The 20319-nt window shown below is 34.1% G+C and overlaps 2 protein-coding genes across 2 annotated transcripts in view; one reads left to right on the top strand and one right to left on the bottom strand.

The window, feature by feature from the left end:
- The window catches only part of LOC138695787 (lon protease homolog 2, peroxisomal-like), a 46731-nt gene extending 39873 nt beyond the window's left edge, over positions 1-6858 (top strand). The window contains exons 14-15 of the mRNA XM_069819985.1: positions 361-471; positions 2613-6858. Coding sequence (XP_069676086.1) covers positions 361-471; positions 2613-2732 — 231 coding nt within the window. The 3' untranslated portion in view covers positions 2733-6858. The remainder of the gene's footprint in view (positions 1-360; positions 472-2612) is intronic.
- The window catches only part of LOC138695970 (uncharacterized), a 57906-nt gene continuing 43731 nt past the window's right edge, over positions 6145-20319 (bottom strand). Inside the window, exons 4-6 of the mRNA XM_069820399.1 lie at positions 19092-19270; positions 8327-8596; positions 6145-7224 (exon numbers count right to left, since the gene is read on the bottom strand). Coding sequence (XP_069676500.1) covers positions 6927-7224; positions 8327-8596; positions 19092-19270 — 747 coding nt within the window. The 3' untranslated portion in view covers positions 6145-6926. The remainder of the gene's footprint in view (positions 7225-8326; positions 8597-19091; positions 19271-20319) is intronic.

Genomic DNA, 20319 nt, shown 5'->3' with positions numbered 1-20319 from the left:
ATGTTATATCTAAGTAGGTAAACATTGGCTTTCTCCTATATCGATGAAGCAGTGTAATGTGTTCTTGAAAGATCAAAACAGATCAGATGTCCCCTTCAATGTAATTTGACTTGTAATTGTCGGTTTGTGTATATCTGAAATATTTCACACGCTATCGGAGGTGAAAGAGTTAAGTGGGCCACTATATATAACAGTGAAATATAAAATTTTAGGTTAAGTATGCTGTTGTTTACATTCTTTTTTATTGTTTCTAGAACCACATATCTTATATATTATGTACCTGTACAAGAAGCTTATAGGTTTCATAATGTATAAACAAGTTTATGTTGAAAACTACAAATGGTCTATATTTTTGTTCAGGTGGGTGGAGTAAAGGATAAGGTTCTAGCTGCACATCGTGCAGGATTGAAACGAGTTATTCTACCTAAGAAGAATGAAAAAGATTTGCATGAAGTTCCTGAAAATGTGAAGGTAATTTGAAGTTTCAGTACACATTTGCTTTTTCCTAATAGATAATGCTAAGGATTTGGGTTTTTTGTTGATACTCTTATAGTAATTTGTAGAACGTTTTTCATGAGAATTTTTAAAGAGTTTTGTTCATTTGCTGAAATCTGTAATACTCATAAAATTAATACTAAGGATCATTTTGGTGACAGTAAAATTCTATCTCCCCAGTAGTGGCTGGATGCTTTGAAAAATCTTTATTGGCCCATTTGTCTTGTGGCTTCCCAATTTCATTCCTATTCAGAAGTGTCATTTTTATATTTACCATTGTTTAGTTTTTCGTCATTCACATAAAATAATTCTGCTTTAACTAAACAAAATATAATAAATTTTATGTAGAGTGATTATGAATAATAACTGTGATCATTAGAAGATGCACTCAGAATAAAAGTTTTCTTTCCAATAGTTTCTTACTTCTCTTTGATGTAGTAATTGATTATAATATGTATCGATATTTGTATCCAAACAAATCAATGGTGTTTGGATAAAAGGGTGATAAGTGATAAAAATGAGTTTTTATAAGAAATGCTGCTAGTTTATTTTATTAATATATTTTTTCATGAATTTATTATGAAAAAATAACATTAAAAAAAATGAAAATGGATAAATGAGATGCACTATTGAATATGCTGGGACTATTGATTATTGAAAGTTCATTCGATATTTCGAGCTTCATTATCACAAAATTCACTTGAAAAGTATTCCTTAAAAGCGTAATTTTCCTTAAACCAGTTTCCTTAAAAGCAGGAATTAATTACATCATCATCATCATCCTTACGGTAATTTGGCTGGAATTTGAGGGGACTCTACTAAAATGGACAACTTTTTTTTCCTAATCATTTTTTTTCAACCAAATTTTGAGAACATATTTACTATGTAAAGGACTAACAAAATGCAAATTTTGAACTCCCAAATGTTTTTGGCTTTTGATTTTGTATTTTTTTTTTTTTTAAGAAATATTTTCAAACCAAAGTTCTTAGTAGAAGATCTCAATTTTCAAGCTGGCTTTTTTTTCCTCTTGGTTCCATTCACAAGACATAGAGAAACATTTCTATGCATTCATTTTATGAAATAACTCATTTATTCACTTAAAAAAATTTTGAAATTTTGAAAATGTTATTTTTTCTATAATTCATGAAAAAAAAAAATAAATAAAATAGCAGCATTTCTTACAAAATAAATGCAGGTACCTCATAAATACTTGCAGTACAAATTTAATCCAGATTGATTAATATTTGGCATAAAAGAATTGGTGTTGAATCAAGAAAAATAAACATAAGGAAAAATGGATTTGAAAGTAAAGTGAATATTTATGTAATACATACCTGTTAAAATTCTCCTCTGCTACATTCATCTAGTAGCTTCAAACTTAGAGCAAAAAGTTACTAGATTTGTAATCAGAAATTTGTAAAAGGGAATTCTTTGATGAAAAAATAATTTTGACAGCTCTTTAAATGCCGCGCCCCCTTACAGCCTTAATTAAAAAAGATTAAACATATTTGTATCAGAACTGAACTAAATCCATTTGGGGTATGAAAATACACATTCTAAAGAAGTAAAGTAGGAAATAAAAATTTTTTGGAAAATTTTCACGATTTTCAGTGTAGTCTCCCATTAACAGATTATTCCTTAAAAACGGGAAATTAAAACGGTGATTTAAATGAGGGGTTGGATCATTGTTTAGGTGAGGGGTTTGGACTTTTTCCATTGCTGGTTGTCACAATCAAAAAATTAAGACACAACGTTTCAAAGGGTGGTTCTCCCTTCGTCTTCAGGTGGAAGGAAGGAGAGAAAGGAAAAAGAGGAAAAAAAAACCTACTGTTGGGGTCGTTGCGTTACGTTCAGTCATACAGAATAGCTGTATGTAACGATCCCAACAGTAGGTTTTTTCCTTTCTCTCCTTCCTTCCACCTGAAGACGAAGAGAGAACCACCCTTCGAAACGTTGTGTCTTAATTTTTGATTGTGACAACCAGCAATGGAAAAAGTCCAAACCCCTCACCTAAAAATTAAAACGGTGTTTTAGTGTATGCTAAGGCCATTTTTGTCCATTGTGATTAATACAGTAACTTTGTACTAAGTGACGAAAATGTTTGTGTTTGTTTACAGAAGGACCTTGCGTTTATTCTGGTGAGCCATGTGGACGAAGTGCTGCAAGCTGCATTTGATGGGGGTTTTCCAACAGCAGCTTGTTCAACAGACGTGGGTTCAGTTGTAAGCAAGCTCTAGGTGATGGGACGTAGTGTTGCGGCTGTAGAAACTTTGTTGTGGGTTACATCTCGGCTACTTAAAGCAAACAAATAGGTAGCATTGTGGTTTGTTCCTGGACACCAGCATTTGAATTTTGTGATATTGAACACTCATAGTAATTCACGACATTAAACTAAACCTCAATAATTCTCCTAATAATGGACTTAAAAAGCTTTGACTTGTACATGGGACAGAGTTGAGATTTCTCCAAATATAAGCATTTCTTGGTTATTAGTAAATGGATTGATATTTCGAGTTTTGCAACAAGGAATTTGTATTTACATAAATTACTCTTGTTAAATCTTTGTGAACAAATTATCTAGCTACTGGCTTTCATATATACTCAGAAACAGTTCTTCCACACTTGAAGACGTGATTGGTGCTTATATATTTTTTTTACACATACATAACGTCAGCAGTATTAAGATGAATAGTCTGATTCCAATGCCTATGTTATTTCATTGCTGGTGTAAGTTAATTTTTAGCCAACTTTCGTTGTTGAAAAATTGTTTACTTTGTTTAGGGTATTATAGTTTATGACACATGGTGGAGGAGTAGTTCTTTGCTCCAAAGATTTGCATACTGATATAATCAGATTGTTTCCAAACTGCAATTATTGGTACTAATTAATTGCTGTATTAATGACCGCACTTTTTTCAAATAAATAAAACTAAAATTAAGTTTTCTAGCAGAAAATTTTTTATTAAGTTGCTCAAATGATGAACAGAATTTTTTATTTCAGATTATAAAATTAAATAAATGAAACGAAAATTTTAATGCAATACTGAACATACGATTTCATCCATTTCGAAACTTCACATCTTGTCACTCCATTGAGAGCAAATAATATAATTACGTGCGGCCATTGTGTGTGTAAATATTTGACTCATTATATATTGGTGATGGTATGAAAGTATTGATTTCCTTTTTATAGAAAAAATGTAATTACTAGACTATGGAACTTTATGTGCTAAAAACCTGAAAATATGCATGCAGCTGTGCAGTAAAAACTGTTGAAATATGCGCTAAAAATTGAAATATATGCAGTAAAAAATACACTTTAGAGGTTTATTTGGCTTAATAATATAATATGAATGAAAATAATTTAAAATAGACTCTATACCCATCATTTTTATTAAAACTTTTTTCAATAAATGAATTAATTATTCATTTTTCGTATATAGGGGAGACTGTTGTACCTTTAGCATAGTGTACCTTTGAACATTTTTTTTGTTTATTTTTTGTTGCTACCTAGAGGACTCAAACTGAAGTAGATTGTAGAGAAATCCGCTAAGTAGCTCTGGTCGTAGTTTCAGTTTGCTTTATTGCAAAGTGTGAGTTCCGTGGACAAAAGAAGTTTTTCTAGTACCAAAAATAAACATTTCGTTCATTGATGTATGTTTTCTAACACAAAACCAGATTGTATTTGTTAATATCTTTCAAGTACAGTGTGTTCCCTATCATCTGCTGAGTAATAACATATTTTAATTTCCATGATTTATTTGACTCTCTTAGTTTTCGGAGCCATATTTGTTCCAAAATACGCGATACTATCTATTTTTGTTTTTATTTTATTTTAAGATCATGTCACGAAGTAAGTCTGGATTTAAAGAGGCCCCCAATTGATACGAATGTCTTGAAGAAAGCTGTTGAAGGAGTTATTGCTCCTCCAGGAAATAAAATCTAAAGCAGAGAAGCCTGCTCTGGTTTATGATGGCAAATACATTTTAAATATGATTGTCAGTTTTTACAGCTATATTCCCACCTATATTCCATGTGTTCCAAGGTACATGAACCTGTTGTACCTTCGAACACATTACATATCCCTACATTTTATTTTTTCCATCCTCAATAGATCTGTGAAACAGGAAAATACATACAGGAAGTTGTAAAGGAATCTTCAATATCAAGCATTTTTTCATTTAAAAATTACATTTCCCAAAATTAAAAAAAAAATAAAATGTGAAAAATGTTTAAAGGTACAACAGTCTTCCCTACTGTATATTTTAATTGCTGCATTTTTTTAACTTTCTAACGTTCGAACTTCTTTTTAAACTTCCTTTGCCTTTCACTTAATTATTATGACAGTAAACAACCAACAATTTCTCTAGGCTCTCTACTACTATGAAACTTCTCTTATCTGTCAAAATTAGTTTAAATGCTGAGAACAATCTTCTAACATCACATGATGTGACAAGTGACTTCATTGTAGCGGATGTCTAAATACATTCATTTTTGGTTCTACAAAATCAGAGTAAAAGTCTGAATGATCTAGGCGACAAGTAATTTCACACAGCTATAATCTTTTCGCTGTAAGAAAAATCCTAATGTAAACAATAGCACGTGACTGAAGTGAGGCTTCATTGGCCGCTGTTTGGCACCATAGATTCTCAGTACGTGTTCCTGCCTACTGTTGTACATTCTGTTTCATGTTAAACATTTCCCGTTACTCGTCAAGTAGGCCTAACCTCACTACTATGCATTCGTTTGCTTAGGAAATATTTACTTTATAATTACTGTAATTAAATTATTTTTAAGTCTTATGTCTTCACAAAGGACAGTTGAGGATACAGAAGCCATACTTCAGTACCACGTGCTTACGTGAACAACTACGAGCTCAAGTGACGCCAGCTTGTTACAAGTACAGACTACCTCGGTATTACTGTTGGTATTCATCCGCGTTCATAGTACATAACAAAATATAAAAGTAGCTTTTCTTTTACATAGCGTTTTACATATGAGTGAAGTTAAATGTTTCATTGTATTTAACAACTAGAATTCAATTTTTTAATTTCAAATAATACAAGATTGTGGTTTCCAAATACGAACTATATTTTCCTGCGTCATGTGAGTGTTTCGATTGGGAGCCAATCACGGGTATGACCGCAACGTGCTTATGTTTACATTAGGATTTTTCTTACAGCGAACACATTATAGCAGACCTATGTACACAGTGCTGGCTTCATATTAAAGTGGAAAAGACCCAACTTATACTAGGGAGAAGTATCCATTGTTGCAACAATTTCATGTCCCCAACAGTAATTAAATAATTATTGGTTTTATTTCTCATATAATTTTTATATTCTTGGAAATTATTCTTATTTTTATCATAGATAAATTTGGAATTGGATAATAAATCAGGGGAAACAAGGAAAGACTATAATATATGCATTTAAATATGCAAAAAAAAAAAAACTATATATATATGCATTTATGCAAAATAAAATTAAAAACCATGATCGGTAAAGTTCTGCGGTTTAGTAATTACTGTAAAGTATGACATATTATGCAAAGTCATTTTTCTGTATCACATTTTGTGTTATTATCCGTAAGCGCCTCCTTGAAGCGGATCTTTAAGACAGTCAAGCTGGTGATTCTTTTGAACGTTACCATATCTGGGATGCAGTTGTTTCTCATGGGCATGAACATATGCATTAAATCAGCATAAACATAAAGAAATAGGACATTATTCGTACTTCTAATTAATAAAACCTACAGATACATTATTCTTTATTTTTTTTTAAGATTTACTTACGTTTGTAATTTGATAATTGTACCTTTCTCTGTGAACTCCGATGATCAGCTGCAGTACCTGTTGACTTCTTGAAATAGAGACATTGTCTGAAACTATTGGCTACACGTGAATTAAAAAATAAGAACTATGAGGAGTAACTATAATATTGCCCCTCTAGCTACCATTATAAATTGTACTGCGAAGTTTTGTTATTTACAGTCATGATTACTTGTTGCTCAATCCCATTTTCTGATAATGATATTGTGTTAAACATTTGGGAAGTTTGTTTGGCATTCCAGGGAAGAATTAAAACAAAGTTATTTAAAAGTATTTTATATTTTTCATTCCTACTTGTTTCATTTAATGTAATGTACATGATTCTGGGTATATATTTGTTTGAGGTTAGAAACTAGCACAATGCAAGAGAGATGGGGTCAAACTGTTATATATTACATATATGTACTAGAAAAGACATGGTTTACAATGATATGGAATTTTGTGATGGTGAATTTAGTCTGATAATTTCAAATGTTACCGTGGTTACTTGTGTATATTTTTTGTTACTTGATAAAATAATTTGTAATTATTGAACGCAAATTATTTAATTCACTTACCTAACCCAGATTAATCTAGGACTAAATAGTGTGATTGTTATTGTCTTACCGACTGTTTCGTATAGGCGAGCTAATGTTTGCTTTTCTCGCTCGCGTGAATTTGATAGTGTTGAGTTGGTCTCCTTGGGTCATCTTCAATTTGTTCTTTGAAGAATCAGCGTAGTTATCAGGATGATCCTGCCGAATGTTACGTGATTTTGATGATGTGTAATCACCAGCTGTGAGATTTAGATTTCTGTGTGGATTTTGAACGATATCACAGACACATCTGGCATCATCTGGATGGTGGGAATTTCTGATTTTTTTACCGCTCTTGCAACATCCTCGTAGTTGGTTGGTATTCCTGTTGTGTATAAGGAAGAAAGGAAGTTGGTAGTTTTATTGCAGTACCATTTTTTTTCCATAATAATAGTAATTCTTTATTTATTTATACTGTCAGATTTAAGGCCATAGGGCCTTGTCTTACACTCTGCCAGTACAAAGTATACAAGCAGTTAAAATTTAACAAAAAAGTTACAGAACAGAATACTAACATATTACGAAAAAAAAATAATAATAGCATAATAAAATCGACACTAAACAACATGAAAATAATACCATAATAGAAAAAAGAAAGTAAAATACATTGGAATATAGCAAAAGAAACTCATTTCGTACAAATGGTTAATATGGAAAACGTAAGGAAGAATATAACAAAATAAAATGTAATAAAATAATAATAAAAAAGAAAAAAAAAAGAAAGAAAATTAAATAAAATTCACAATAAAAGGCTATGATAATAAATTCATCAGCTGATAAAGAGAACAAAAAGGGGAAAGGAAGGAAAGAAATATATAGCCTGTATTTTTACAAAACTATCGCAGAGAAAAGGGCTTATAACTGAAAGAAATCTGAATTGAAAAAGTGCAATTTTAATCTATTTTTGAAACTAGACAATGTCCGACAGTCTCTGACATGTTGTGGTAGAGAGTTCCAGAGATGAGCTGCAGAGACGGTGAAAGATGAAGAGTAGAAGGATGTTCTGTGTTTAGGAATGGAGAGTGTGATATGGTGTTGTGAGCGAGTATCTATTTCGTGATATGAGGACAAATGTTGAAAACGAGAAGCTAAGTAGCTAGAGTTAGAGGTTTGAAGAATATTGAAGAGTAAAGTGAGAGAGTGAATAGTTCTTCGCTCTTTGAGACGGATCCTGGACAGCATATTTAGTGAAGGTGTGATACGATCAGATCTACGGACGTTGCAAATAAATCGAACGCATGCATTATGAACACGCTGTAGTCTGTCAGTCTCATGTTAAGGTCAGTGTAGAGAGTGTCACAGTAATCAAAATGAGGCTTCAAGAGCGACTGCACTAAATTCTTCTTGAGAAGCAACGGAAGGAAATTTCGAATTCCATACTTTGTATACAGAAAATAATATACTTTAGCATATTGAATATTTTTTACCTGTCTGTTGACGTAATTCTGTTTTTCTTCTCGAGATTAAATTTCTTGTTGATTGGTACGTAGATGCAACCTGCACATTCTTGTCTTGCAATTGGACTGCTAAACAGCTGTTTCAAGTAGTTGGCCTTGCATAAGTTGGTACCTCTATGCTTGTTGATTGTTCCTTCAGGATTCGTGTTTCTTTCCGATTCAAAATATTTACGAGCTGCAATACTATAAATACCGTATGTGTGAACTGGCAAACACTCACTGTGGCCGTATCTTTTCATTCTGTAATCAACAAAATTGTTTGTTTCTGTCATAACCTGCAGTTCATGATTCATTTTGTCACTTGGGATTTATATACACTTATTTTATTTATTACTAGCCGTACGCGTGCGCTCCGCTGCACCTGTTAGAAATAAATGTAAAGTAATTACATAATTAAAATAGGATGTTTGATCCAGGGAACAACTTTTACAACAGCGCAAGATAATCTGCTTCGCTCATTACCCATTTTTTTTGCATTGCATTTATTGCATATATATTTTATGTATTTTAACACGATTCACTTGAGGATAGTTAAAATTTGAATTATAAAATAATGGATTGCAACTAACGTACTATTACTGCATACTAAATCAATACACTCTCGTTGTTCGTTAATTCTCTGAGATTAAAATGAGTGTACATAAGTATTATTTTAAGAAATACAGAAAGCGAATGTACAAAATAGCCTATCAAATTTTCTGTGCATAAGAAGCTTTTTTAATCTTACCTGTCCTCGATTTACTCAGACTTTACTGTAATAACATTATAGCATTATGTCCATCTAGAGAAACTACACTTTCCAATGTGAAATAATAATTAATTATACAAATCGGTTAATTTAGCTTCTGATATTACTTCATACAAACACAGAAACATTCTCTGTAGGCTATGTTTAATAGCTTTCGATTGTTGATGTCCAAGGCCCCTGTTTCGGTTGTTGTTGTCCAAGGCCCCTTATAGACGAAGTCATTTGTTCTTAATTCATTGCACCGTATTAGACGGCGTTATTTTAATTTTAAAACTCATTTATTTCATTAAATATCAGTCCTATCAGAATTTTGTAAAGAATACAACTTATCGGAAATCATTGTTAAAGAAACTTTTGTTATGTAACATTTTTCACAAAAATCAATAATAAGCGAGATATGTCGATTTATTTAATTCAGGCCCCCTTATAACCCCCCCTTTTAAATAAAGTATTTTGAATGCCATATAGCCTAAAATCTAAGTTACAACGAACTTAATTTATATTCCAATTTTCATATAAATCGGTTCAGCCATTATCGCGTGAAAAGGTAACAAATATGCAGACAGACATACAAACAAAAATTTCAAAAATGCGATTTTCGGTTTCAGGGTGGTTAATTATATATGTTAGGACCAATTACTTTTGGAAAATCGAAAATTACCAGAAAAATTTCGGCTACAGATTTATTATTAGTATAGTTTGAAGGTATCTTGATATATAGTTTTTACTCTCAAATAGTACAGGGTGATCCGTTTGGGTATGGATAAAATAAAAACATTTACTACTGAACTTTATTTATTGAAACATTGTGCATACAACACTGAAAGATGGGAGATTCCTCAGAACTCAACATGATCCCCATTGCACACCCTGCACAACTCATAACGGTGATGCAATTCAGCCCATGTCCGTTGTAACATAAGAGGGGTGATTTGTTGAAAAGCTTGAGTAACTTTTACTCTCAGATCGTTGGCCTAGATCTAATACCACGTATGTGATCTTTCCAACATTTTCAGGAAAGACAAAAAACAGTTTATTTATATATTCCATCTATTTGAACCACTGAAAAGCATAATAATCGGTAAGAATACTACATTTTTACTGATTATTGTGTTTTTCAGTGGTTCAAATAGATAGAATGTATAAATAATAAACAGTTTTATGTCTCTACTGAAAATTTTGAAAAAAAAAAATCACGTACGTGGTATTAGATCTAGGCCATCTGCTGACAGAATGTGGTAAAATATAAAGGTGAGGCTTGAATTGAAGATGGTGTTAAGTAATTAAAAGTATACAGGGTGACCCATATATATGTCCAACTCTTTATTATACTGCAGCAGCGAAAACAATCAGGTAAAGAGACGCATTCCACTGCTAAAATGTACCGTGTTCCATACCATCAAGGGGTTAGGTACAGCTTACAGCAGTAAAATTTTTGGAAATATTCAACACTTTTTTTTTCCTCCATTACTGTATCTTGTACAATAAAAATTGGTATGTGTAAAACACTGTCCTTCTGCTATATGAAAAAAAATATTTTTTACGATTTAATTCAAAATGTGCAGTTCACTGTGCAGTGATGAAGCGTTTTCCTCATAACTCATAAACTTGTTAACTTTTTCATGTTCTCTTTTATTTTATTGCTGAAATTCATGTTTATTATATCATGCTCTTTCAACTCCATTCCTAAGTAAATAATATATATATATTTTTTTATTTTATGTTAGAAGAAAATATATTTGACCATTTTGTAAAACGAATTTATTTTTTATCGGACAATCTATCAAAGATAGACAAGTGATCTTGCATCATATTGTAGATATGATATGCATAAATACACACAAGAAATTTCATCACAGAATGTTGAATAGTTTTTGAGTTATGTGGGAAAAGCTTCATCACTGCACAGTGAACTGAATTTTGAAAAAAATAAAATGTAAATAATTTTTTTAAATCGTAAAAATATTTTTTTCATGTAGCAGAAGGATAGTGTTTTTACACACACTAATTTTCTTCATTGTACAAGATACAGTAATGGAGGAAAAAAATGTTGAATATTTCCAAAATGTCACTGCTGTAAGCTGTACCTAAACCCTTAAAGCATAAAAGAAACTATCATTTTATTTTACTTTATTGTGTTCTCAGTACGGTCCGAAACATTTAATGTAATCAGAAAAATGTAGTGTAAATCTTAAAACATGTTGTTGTTGCTATCTAATGCTGGGCTTTGGCAACGAAGCCATTAGTGTTCTTGCTCTCCAATATTTCTCTGTGGTGGATCCATCAGGTAGAACTTCTTAAAACATTAACCATGGCCACAAGACTGTCTGTGTACGATCGAACACGAATTGCTGCTCCAATGGAGGCGTGGCAGTCCCCAATTATGGCGCAGAGATGGTGGAGAATGGTGGAAGGAAGAAATGCGATGCTGGACTACAAGATCATCAAGAGACTTCACACCAACTTGATTCGCACTGGCTCCGTTACGCAACAGAAGGGTGCTGGCCGACCAAAAACAGTGATCACAGAGGAGGCCAAAGCGGCCGCTACTGAGGCCTTCCAGAGGAGTCCTAAGAAATCCATTCAACAGTACCAGCGGGAATCTGGTGTATCCTATGGATCCATGCAGCGGTTGCTAAAGGAAGTGAATTGGCGGCCATGGAAGCCACACTTTGTGCAAGCTCTGTCATGTGAGGACTGTGATACCAGAATGGAGTTTGCGGAGTCTCTACTGGCATGGATTCAAGAGTAACCTAACCGTTTGCGACACATTCTATGTCAGACGAGAGGACTGTGGCCGGATGGCAAATGAAATGCTTTTGAGAGCAGTACAGAACGTTCAGCCACGTCTGGAAAAACGTGCAGCAAGTGCTGGTGCTTACATCGAATTTTAATATTGGTGGAATTTTAAACAATCCTAATGACTGGACTATTAGTTCATGCTACTTTGATCCTGTCATATTAATTCATTTATTTGTGATAAACGAATGAAAAGTTGGACATAAATATGGGTCACCCTGTATACGTATTTTTTTTATGTGTGGTGAGGAGAGGAGAGGAGAGGAGAGGAGAGGAGAGGAAGAACGCAATATGAGTGGGATGTCTGTACCACAGGATGTTCCCTTTAGAGGACATTACCCACAAGTGACATGTAGAAGAGTGATGGTATGATTGCTGCACACTCGTACATATCAATATATCAGAACGAGAACACCCTGTATGAGATGAAGCCTTGGTTGAGCAAGTAGTAAATCACGTTTTGCAGAATTTGCATGACAGCATAAGAAATGTTGTTGTTGTTGTTTTCTAATGCCAGGCGTTTGACAACAAAGTCATTTGACCTCTTGCACTCCAATATTTTTCAAAGATATTATCATGATCAGCCACTGAAGCACAGATTAAATGGCAAGTTGTAGCCGATTTAAGTGAACACCATATTTTAACGTTTTGGTGGCTACTTCATTCACACACAACCCCCAGAATGTCTGGAGGACCACACCTGCTGTTGGTCTACGGGTCCATTGGACCTAGCTGGGAGATCTTGTTGATCACCAGCTTTCCCTCCTTAAGCCACTGGAGGACGATTTTAGTGCCATAGCAGGTCAGCACTAGGAACAGAAAAGTACAAAGAGGAGGAAGGAAAGGGAAATGAACCCCTAGGCCTCGAATGCTCTAATACCGTCGGGGTCGAAGAAAGTAAGAGTTCAGTCAGAGGACTGGATAGGAAAGGGTAAAGAGGGAATTAGGTATTGGATAGAGGAAAATTATACCAAATTCAGTCATTAACTCATCAAGCTGACCAGTGCTAATTGATGAGTAGCCCCTCCCTTGTAAAATTATGCTTACTAACAGCTGCACCACAGGAAGGTAGGGATGGGACGTTGGGTATTTATCCAGGTTGGTTCCTTAAAGCCTTCAATGGAAAGGATTAATGGCTCTTCCCCCTGTATCCGACAGATATCCTTTTGCAGCCGCATAAGAAATGTAGCAAGACGTTTTCGAATAAGTCACATGACAGTATAGCAAATCCGCCACCAACATAAATTTCACAATGACTGCATTCAGTTGCACCAGGAATTAAGGAAAATGGACTTACAGCACTGCAATGCATCCAATTTAAATCCTAGTTTCCTGCAATATGTCTTCTTTTCTGACGAGGTGAACTTTTAAAATAACGGGAATGTGAACCAGAGAAATCTTCACTATTGGATTGTCTACAGTCCACACTAGATCAGGGCAGGTGTCTCCTAGATTTATTTATTTATTTATTTATTTATTTATTTATTCTGGTGTAGTTAAGCCATCAGGCCTTCTGTTCCACAACACAAGGAATACAAATACAATAATAGAAATAAACAGAAAAAAATACACTATATACAAAATAAAGCTACACAAGAAATAAAGAGAGAGGAAAAAACACTATAAACAAAGTAAAGCCACACAAAAATATACACAGGTTGCAGTCACACAAACTTTAAATGAGTGATTAAGTATCATAATTAATTGTATCCTAACTAATTAACTAACATAAACAAGAAACTTGCAATTTTAATCTAGATTAAAAAAAAAAGAAAAAAAAACACAAATCAATACTTCTAGCAATACCTAAAAACATTAACTAAGACAAAATTTTCCAATTTAATTTTTAATTGTGATAAAGTCCGGCAGTCCCTGACGTCATTAGGTAACGAATTCCAGAGGTGAGGTATTTCTGCAGTGTAGGAAGATGAGTATAAAGACCTTCTATGATGAGGGATAGAAAGAAGTGCTTGATGTCGGTTTCAAAGAGTTGTAAGAAATTGGAAGCATGATAACAGATAATTCGGAGTAGAAGTATGCATGATTCTGAACAGAAGAGACAGTGAATGTATTGTTCTTCGTTCCTTCAGACGCACCCATGAAAGTAACTGGAGGGAGGGTGTTATATGGTCAAATTTACGAGTATTGCAGATGAATCGTATGCACACATTTTGAACACATTGTAGTCTCTCAGCTAAGAGTGAACTTACTGCATGTGCTGGAGCAGAATGTGTGGGGCAGAATTCTTGGAGAGAGAGTAATTGGTCCATATTTCTACAAAGGGCATCTGAATGAACGTCAGTACCTGAATTTCCTCCAAAATAAGCTTTCACCATTACTGGAAAACATTCCTCTACTTGTACAACAAATAATTCAGTTTGTTGCATGATGGTGTGCCACCCCACAGGACGGATGCAGTCCAAAATCATCTCGAGATCTTCCCTGAACGTTGAATCGGGATGTATCTTGGCCTGCGAGATTGCCTGATCTGATACTGTGCGACTTCTTCCTGTGGGGATATGTGAAGGACAAGGTCTTTGCCACGCAACTGCAGCTACGGCATTCTAGTCCAGACAACGCAACATGCTATGCCAAGTAATGTCTGTCATTGGAAGAGCAAGTGCATCCAACAAGGCAGGTGACAGTTAACACTGCTGAAGTGGTGACGCAGTGGTCAGCTTCCCTCTGACGTGAGGTATCCACTCCTCAAGATGGCTCATTTTTTGTGCTTCATTTGTTTGCAGTAAAAATTACCAGATAAAACTGTTAAGAATAATAACTGGAAACAAATTAAAATGATGCGAATAAAAGTAAGATTAATTCCAGCTATTCGAGTAGAAATTGCTATAGAAGGAAACCCAGAACCTCAGTCACAGGTAAGTATTATCACTATCACCCTTTATTGTACCCCTTAGCCTTGGCATTATAAAATAAAAATCCGCATGCTGTGGGTTTTGGACCTAAACCATACATGGGCACAATTTTCGGTTACGTGAGGCACTCGATTTGAAATAGTTTGTTTACTAGGAGAGGAGACTGCAGAGTAGGATGGGAAATATAAACTGCTGTGACCTGCGTCACCTTATCGTAATTGCTAAGGCGGTCAGTGGCGAATTATTACAAAAGCGCTTGGTTAACGTGAGAGACTCGAAAACTTTTATTCAATTTGGCAAATTAATTCGGCAGCTTTAATCATAAACCTCTTTGCTATTTCTCCATCATTGAATTGATTTAAATCACAGGCGAGAAATTGCGTAACTAGCCAATAATATTCCATCACGTTGTCTACATTTATTTTCTTGAATATTCTGGCGTTTCTCAATATTACTTAATAGATTTGCACGTTCTCGACCTAAAATAATTTCAGAAAATCATATTTCGTTTTCTACACACATTTAATATATTTTTATAAATTTCTTTTGGAAATAATACGTACAAACAACATTTAATTCCTCGTACCTTTTAATGCAGCGTGTTTAAGGTATAATGTCATATTTAGTATACTATGCGAATGTTAAGATCATAAATTTTCTTCGGAATAGTATGAAAAATAACATTTAATTTGTCTTACCTTCTAATTCAGCATGTTCTTTATGACATAAGGAGTAATGTCGTTGTATATTAAATTTATTAATGCCTAATAGGATTTTGGAGCATAACATACATCGTATGTTCTCCCCTTCTAAACAGCAAAAAAACTCTTCCTCCCATTTCTCATGAAATAATCGTTTTCTAACGCGTACACACTGCTTTGATAATGCCATTATGCCACCACTGATATTGCTTATGAAACTGATATAGAGCCTGCCCACGCCTAGGAGCTACGTGAGGGAGGAACGGGGACTGTGAAGATGATGTCACTCAGAGCGATAAGCTCTGTGAAGGTCAGTGAGGCACAAATTCTCAAGTGAGGCACTATGCCCATCTCTGACCTAAACTGTTGGTTTAGGAACATAGTGCTTTAGTTATAAAATTAAAATCTGTCTGCAGTGGGATTCGAATCGAAACTGTTGGGTTAGGAACGTAGGTGTTTAAACTCCATGACCACAAGATACATGCTTCTGTCCCACGCAGTTTATTACTATTCATGTTTACATGAAACCACTCCCTATAGGAAAGACACCTGAATAACTGTTGTCATCACATAAATACCAAATTCAAATATTTTACATAGCAACCATGACATTTAGTTGTTTTCCGCCTAGCAATGATAAAAAAAAAAACTGCTAGTAGAGATTTTGAAGTACAGATCGTATTTGGGTCATTTGCAAAATTTGTATAACAAATGGACGATTGAGAACGTCAAAATTAAAGTACTATTTAGTGCATATTCTGCATGTATTATTATAGTGCAATGTCTCTGCCATAGTATTCAGCCCTGTACACTCACCTTGCTTTACAGCATTCTCTACAAGCATCAATGAATCTTTGATGGCATGATTAAATGTCAGGTGTGTTATAGGACAAGACAATGGATCTTTTATAGAAATAGAATTCCTTTATTTTTTATATCAGATATTCTTTAAACAGTGCATAGGTCTTAGAATGGTAACAGAACTAACTTCAGATCAAAAATGAACAAATATTTTAATATCTTAATATCAGATCTGTTACCTAATATAAAGATAACTTGTTCAATAACTAACAGAAAATCATTCTTTCAATAACAATTATCTTAGTAGATTGCTCTTAAGGCGAAGATATTTGAGCCTTAGTTTCTTTAATGATAGATAATTAGAAAAAATTAAGGCAATGTTTTGAATAATGTAACAGACATGACATGGAGTAATAGATCTAACAGGTAACAGACATGACAAAGCAAACAAGCATGTGCTAACCTAAAATTTTTTTGCTTAAAAATCTTCAAAATAGCAACTTAACTACTGCACACTTGTACTATTATGTCCTCTTGATCTTGACTTCATATGTTGTTATTTGTGGAAAACACTACACAAACAGATCTGACAGAGTAAAAATGCACGCATAGACTAAAACACAAAGCAAGAATATGACACACAAACTCGCCAAATAAAAATGGGTGAACATAGCAGTATAATCAAGATGGCTTTTTGTGCATCATCCTGACTTGTGCTGACATCTGTGGGATTTCTTTTTCAACTTTGAACCCATAGGAACAGAATGGTGTAACAGACCTGACTGATTTACTGGACTAGAGTAATTATGTAATCATGTTTAAGGAAATATAAACTGAGACATAAATGAAGAAGTTTTGATAATATCAAATGTGTCTTTAATTTTTTTTCTCAATTACATTATTAAACAAACCTTTACCTCGACATAATCATGCTCCATTTTAAATACTTAACTACAGCTCGACCAAGTTAAGTCTGCGAGCCGAGAGGTGAGGTTGGAGGCAGTTCTGTAGTGAAAGGAAGCGGTAACGAGAGCAGATCAGTACAGTCTCACATGACAGCAAAGTTTTCCTACTGTGCTTCAGTTCATAGAGCGGTAACAATTTAAGACGCTTTGAAATAGACTGTACTTCTACTTCTGCTTGACAGTGTGGTTTGGCGTTCTGATTGGCAAGCGTGGAGAAAGTTGCATGAGGGGGGAGGCAGTGTAACTGTTGCCTTTATCTGAAGACAAGGACAAAAGATGCGTGCGCTCCGTAGTGTATTTTAAATGATGTGCACACGTTGAAATCTGAGCGTCAAGTGACCTATGTGGCAACTGTGTTTTGCTTCTACATTCCATCCCGATATCCCCACTCGCAGACTTGACTTGGACAAGCTGTAATATGGACACGGCATTTTAGCTGTTACTATGAGAATTTTATTTTATTCCCCTGAAATCTTTCACATGAAGGAAATAATTCTTGTGACGTTTACTACATTAGTATTGAAACTATTCCCTGTTAGGAATTTATAACTCTATCCTTATAAATGCAATAATGGGAAGGGTATGAATTGATGGACGTCATTTGTATACAAATTCTGCAAATGACCCATTTATGAAACAGAAGTTCGACTTGTTTTAGCATATGCAGCAAAGATAAGGGAAGGTACAGAAAAGACTGTTATGAACTGTTACGTTGTCAAACAGTATGTTATTGTTTTACAAGTCTGGCTTTCAGGTATGGCTCCCTTTGTAACTGCCTTGAATACTGTTACTGTCATTGCAAGTTATCTTGAACCTTACATCCCCTAAGTCTATCTTTCGAACTGCTCGGTACGGCATGTACTCATCAACGTAACGGCACGGCAAGGATTCCCCTCCCTCGGGTAACGTGACTCTTTTCAGAAAACGTTGGTTCTTTTACCTTACAGCTCTCTACTGTAAAAGAACTTGGTTCGTTACAGACAACATCATCTCACGACACTCCGGTTTTGAGAGGAGAACATGGTTTCGTAGCAGGTTTTAATTAACCTGTAATGAGTAAGTATTTAAATATAATCGTGTGTACACTCCTCCTGTCCCATTTGGGCTGGGGACCGGCAATGGCGGAGTTACTACAGCTATTTCTATACATTATATAAACCTACATAACTTACACCTACGGCTGATATGTACATATTCTTATAACAATATTTTACAGACTTATTATTTGAATTTACATTAATTTACAATTATACACAATCCATATCCCTATCATTGCTGCCATCATCGCTTGGTCCAAAATTAATTATTATTTCGTCAATGGCATCATCCATTTGGAATTATCTTCTTAATCGTAGGTACTACTTTCTGAACAAGATAGAATTCTTCGATTGTATCCCGAATGACATATTTAGCCGCTCTCTCATATTCCTTATCAAGAGGTTCCAGCAAACATTTGTTTAATTTTTCTTCCTCTCAACATTTAATTATATTTGCGATAATTTCTCTTTCTCTGCTGTGGATAACAGCATTACTTTTTCTCCACGGTGGTGTGATTTCACCATAATTACTACCCTGTGGTTGCTGCTCCATGTTAACACTACTGGTACGCAGTGAAGGAAATAGTTCTATGTTTCTTGACAAGAGATTATGATGTGGAGCATGCGCAAACAACTCAGTTGGCTCCACCCACGTTACACGCTTCCTTCCCTCTGCCCCTCTGTCCCCGCTCAGAAAGTTCAAGATAACTTGCAATAACAGTACTTTGACAATGACGAGAAAATTCTCAAACTTTTCTACTAGTTTTGACATCATTTACTTCTAATAGGAAGTATATATTTAATGTTGTACCTGTAAGTATCTCCACTCTTCCACAGAAGTCTTTCCATGTCTTCTAACCAAGCCTGCTGGTGACCAATCACAGAACCAGGTCTGCATATCCTCAGCCATGCAATTGTTTCTCTTGCTGTCATTCGGTAATGCTTCATTATGTATGCTCCAATGAGAACGCCTGTTCGTCCAAGCCCAGCCTGAAACAGATACATTTTGAAACCAGTAAAGTTGAGGAAACCTTTTCTGGCATTACACAAATAGGAAAACGTCTTCATATTCTATTGTAGATTGTTTTACTGTGAAGCAACATTCCATTCAAATTTCATTATGGACTACAAAAAAAAAATAAACTAAGGATACAGACCTAGTGTATAGCCTAATATGAGAAGTATTAACTTTTAACACTTATAATCACTGAATAACTTTATGATATCTTTACTGTATTAACTTTTGCAATTTATGATATTGTTTTATTTGGAGTTCAGTCTAATTGACATATCACAAATATAAAATCAATGACATTTACATATGTAAATGATCATTGTGTATTATGAAAATTAAAGCAAACATTTTCGCCCTTCGGACATCATTAGGCATTTTATATACAATATCTTGTACATTTTTTTTGTCTTTGTTGTGGAATGTATACAAACTGATTAAACACAACCTTTATATAATAATGAAACAACTATTTATGATTGACTTATGATGATTGACGATCTAAAATTTAAAAATGCAGGTATAAAATTTAATATATAAAAATAAAATTGTGACTGAACGTTTGCTTTAATTTTCATAATACACAATGATCATTTACATATGTACATGTCATTGATTTTATATTTGTGATATGTCAATTAGACTGAACTCCAAATAAAACAGTATTATATTAGGTAACGTAAACTGGGGATACTTGAAACACCTCAGAAAGTTTCGTTAACTCCTACAAAAAACGTACACCTTGAGAAACTTTCATTGCTCTCCTATATGTTGAATCTTGCGACATGCAAACCATAGGCAAGCAGCTTTATTGCATTGTCACTATTGTTATGTATTTATTTATTGTTTTATTAGTGGCTCAAGTTACCCCGCAAATGGGTATACTTGAACCACCCATTTAAAAATGCTATGTGGTGCAAGTTAAACTTCATATGAGGTTACTTGAGTTAATAAAACCTTAAATGATAACATTTTATAGATTTGGGTACAGTATGTATGTAGTTTATTATCTTTAGCTATACAGTGA

The sequence above is a fragment of the Periplaneta americana genome, chromosome 3 (genome assembly GCF_040183065.1).
Source record: "Periplaneta americana isolate PAMFEO1 chromosome 3, P.americana_PAMFEO1_priV1, whole genome shotgun sequence".
Lineage (NCBI taxonomy): Eukaryota > Metazoa > Arthropoda > Insecta > Blattodea > Blattidae > Periplaneta > Periplaneta americana.
This window is presented reverse-complemented; position numbering and strand designations above follow the sequence as displayed.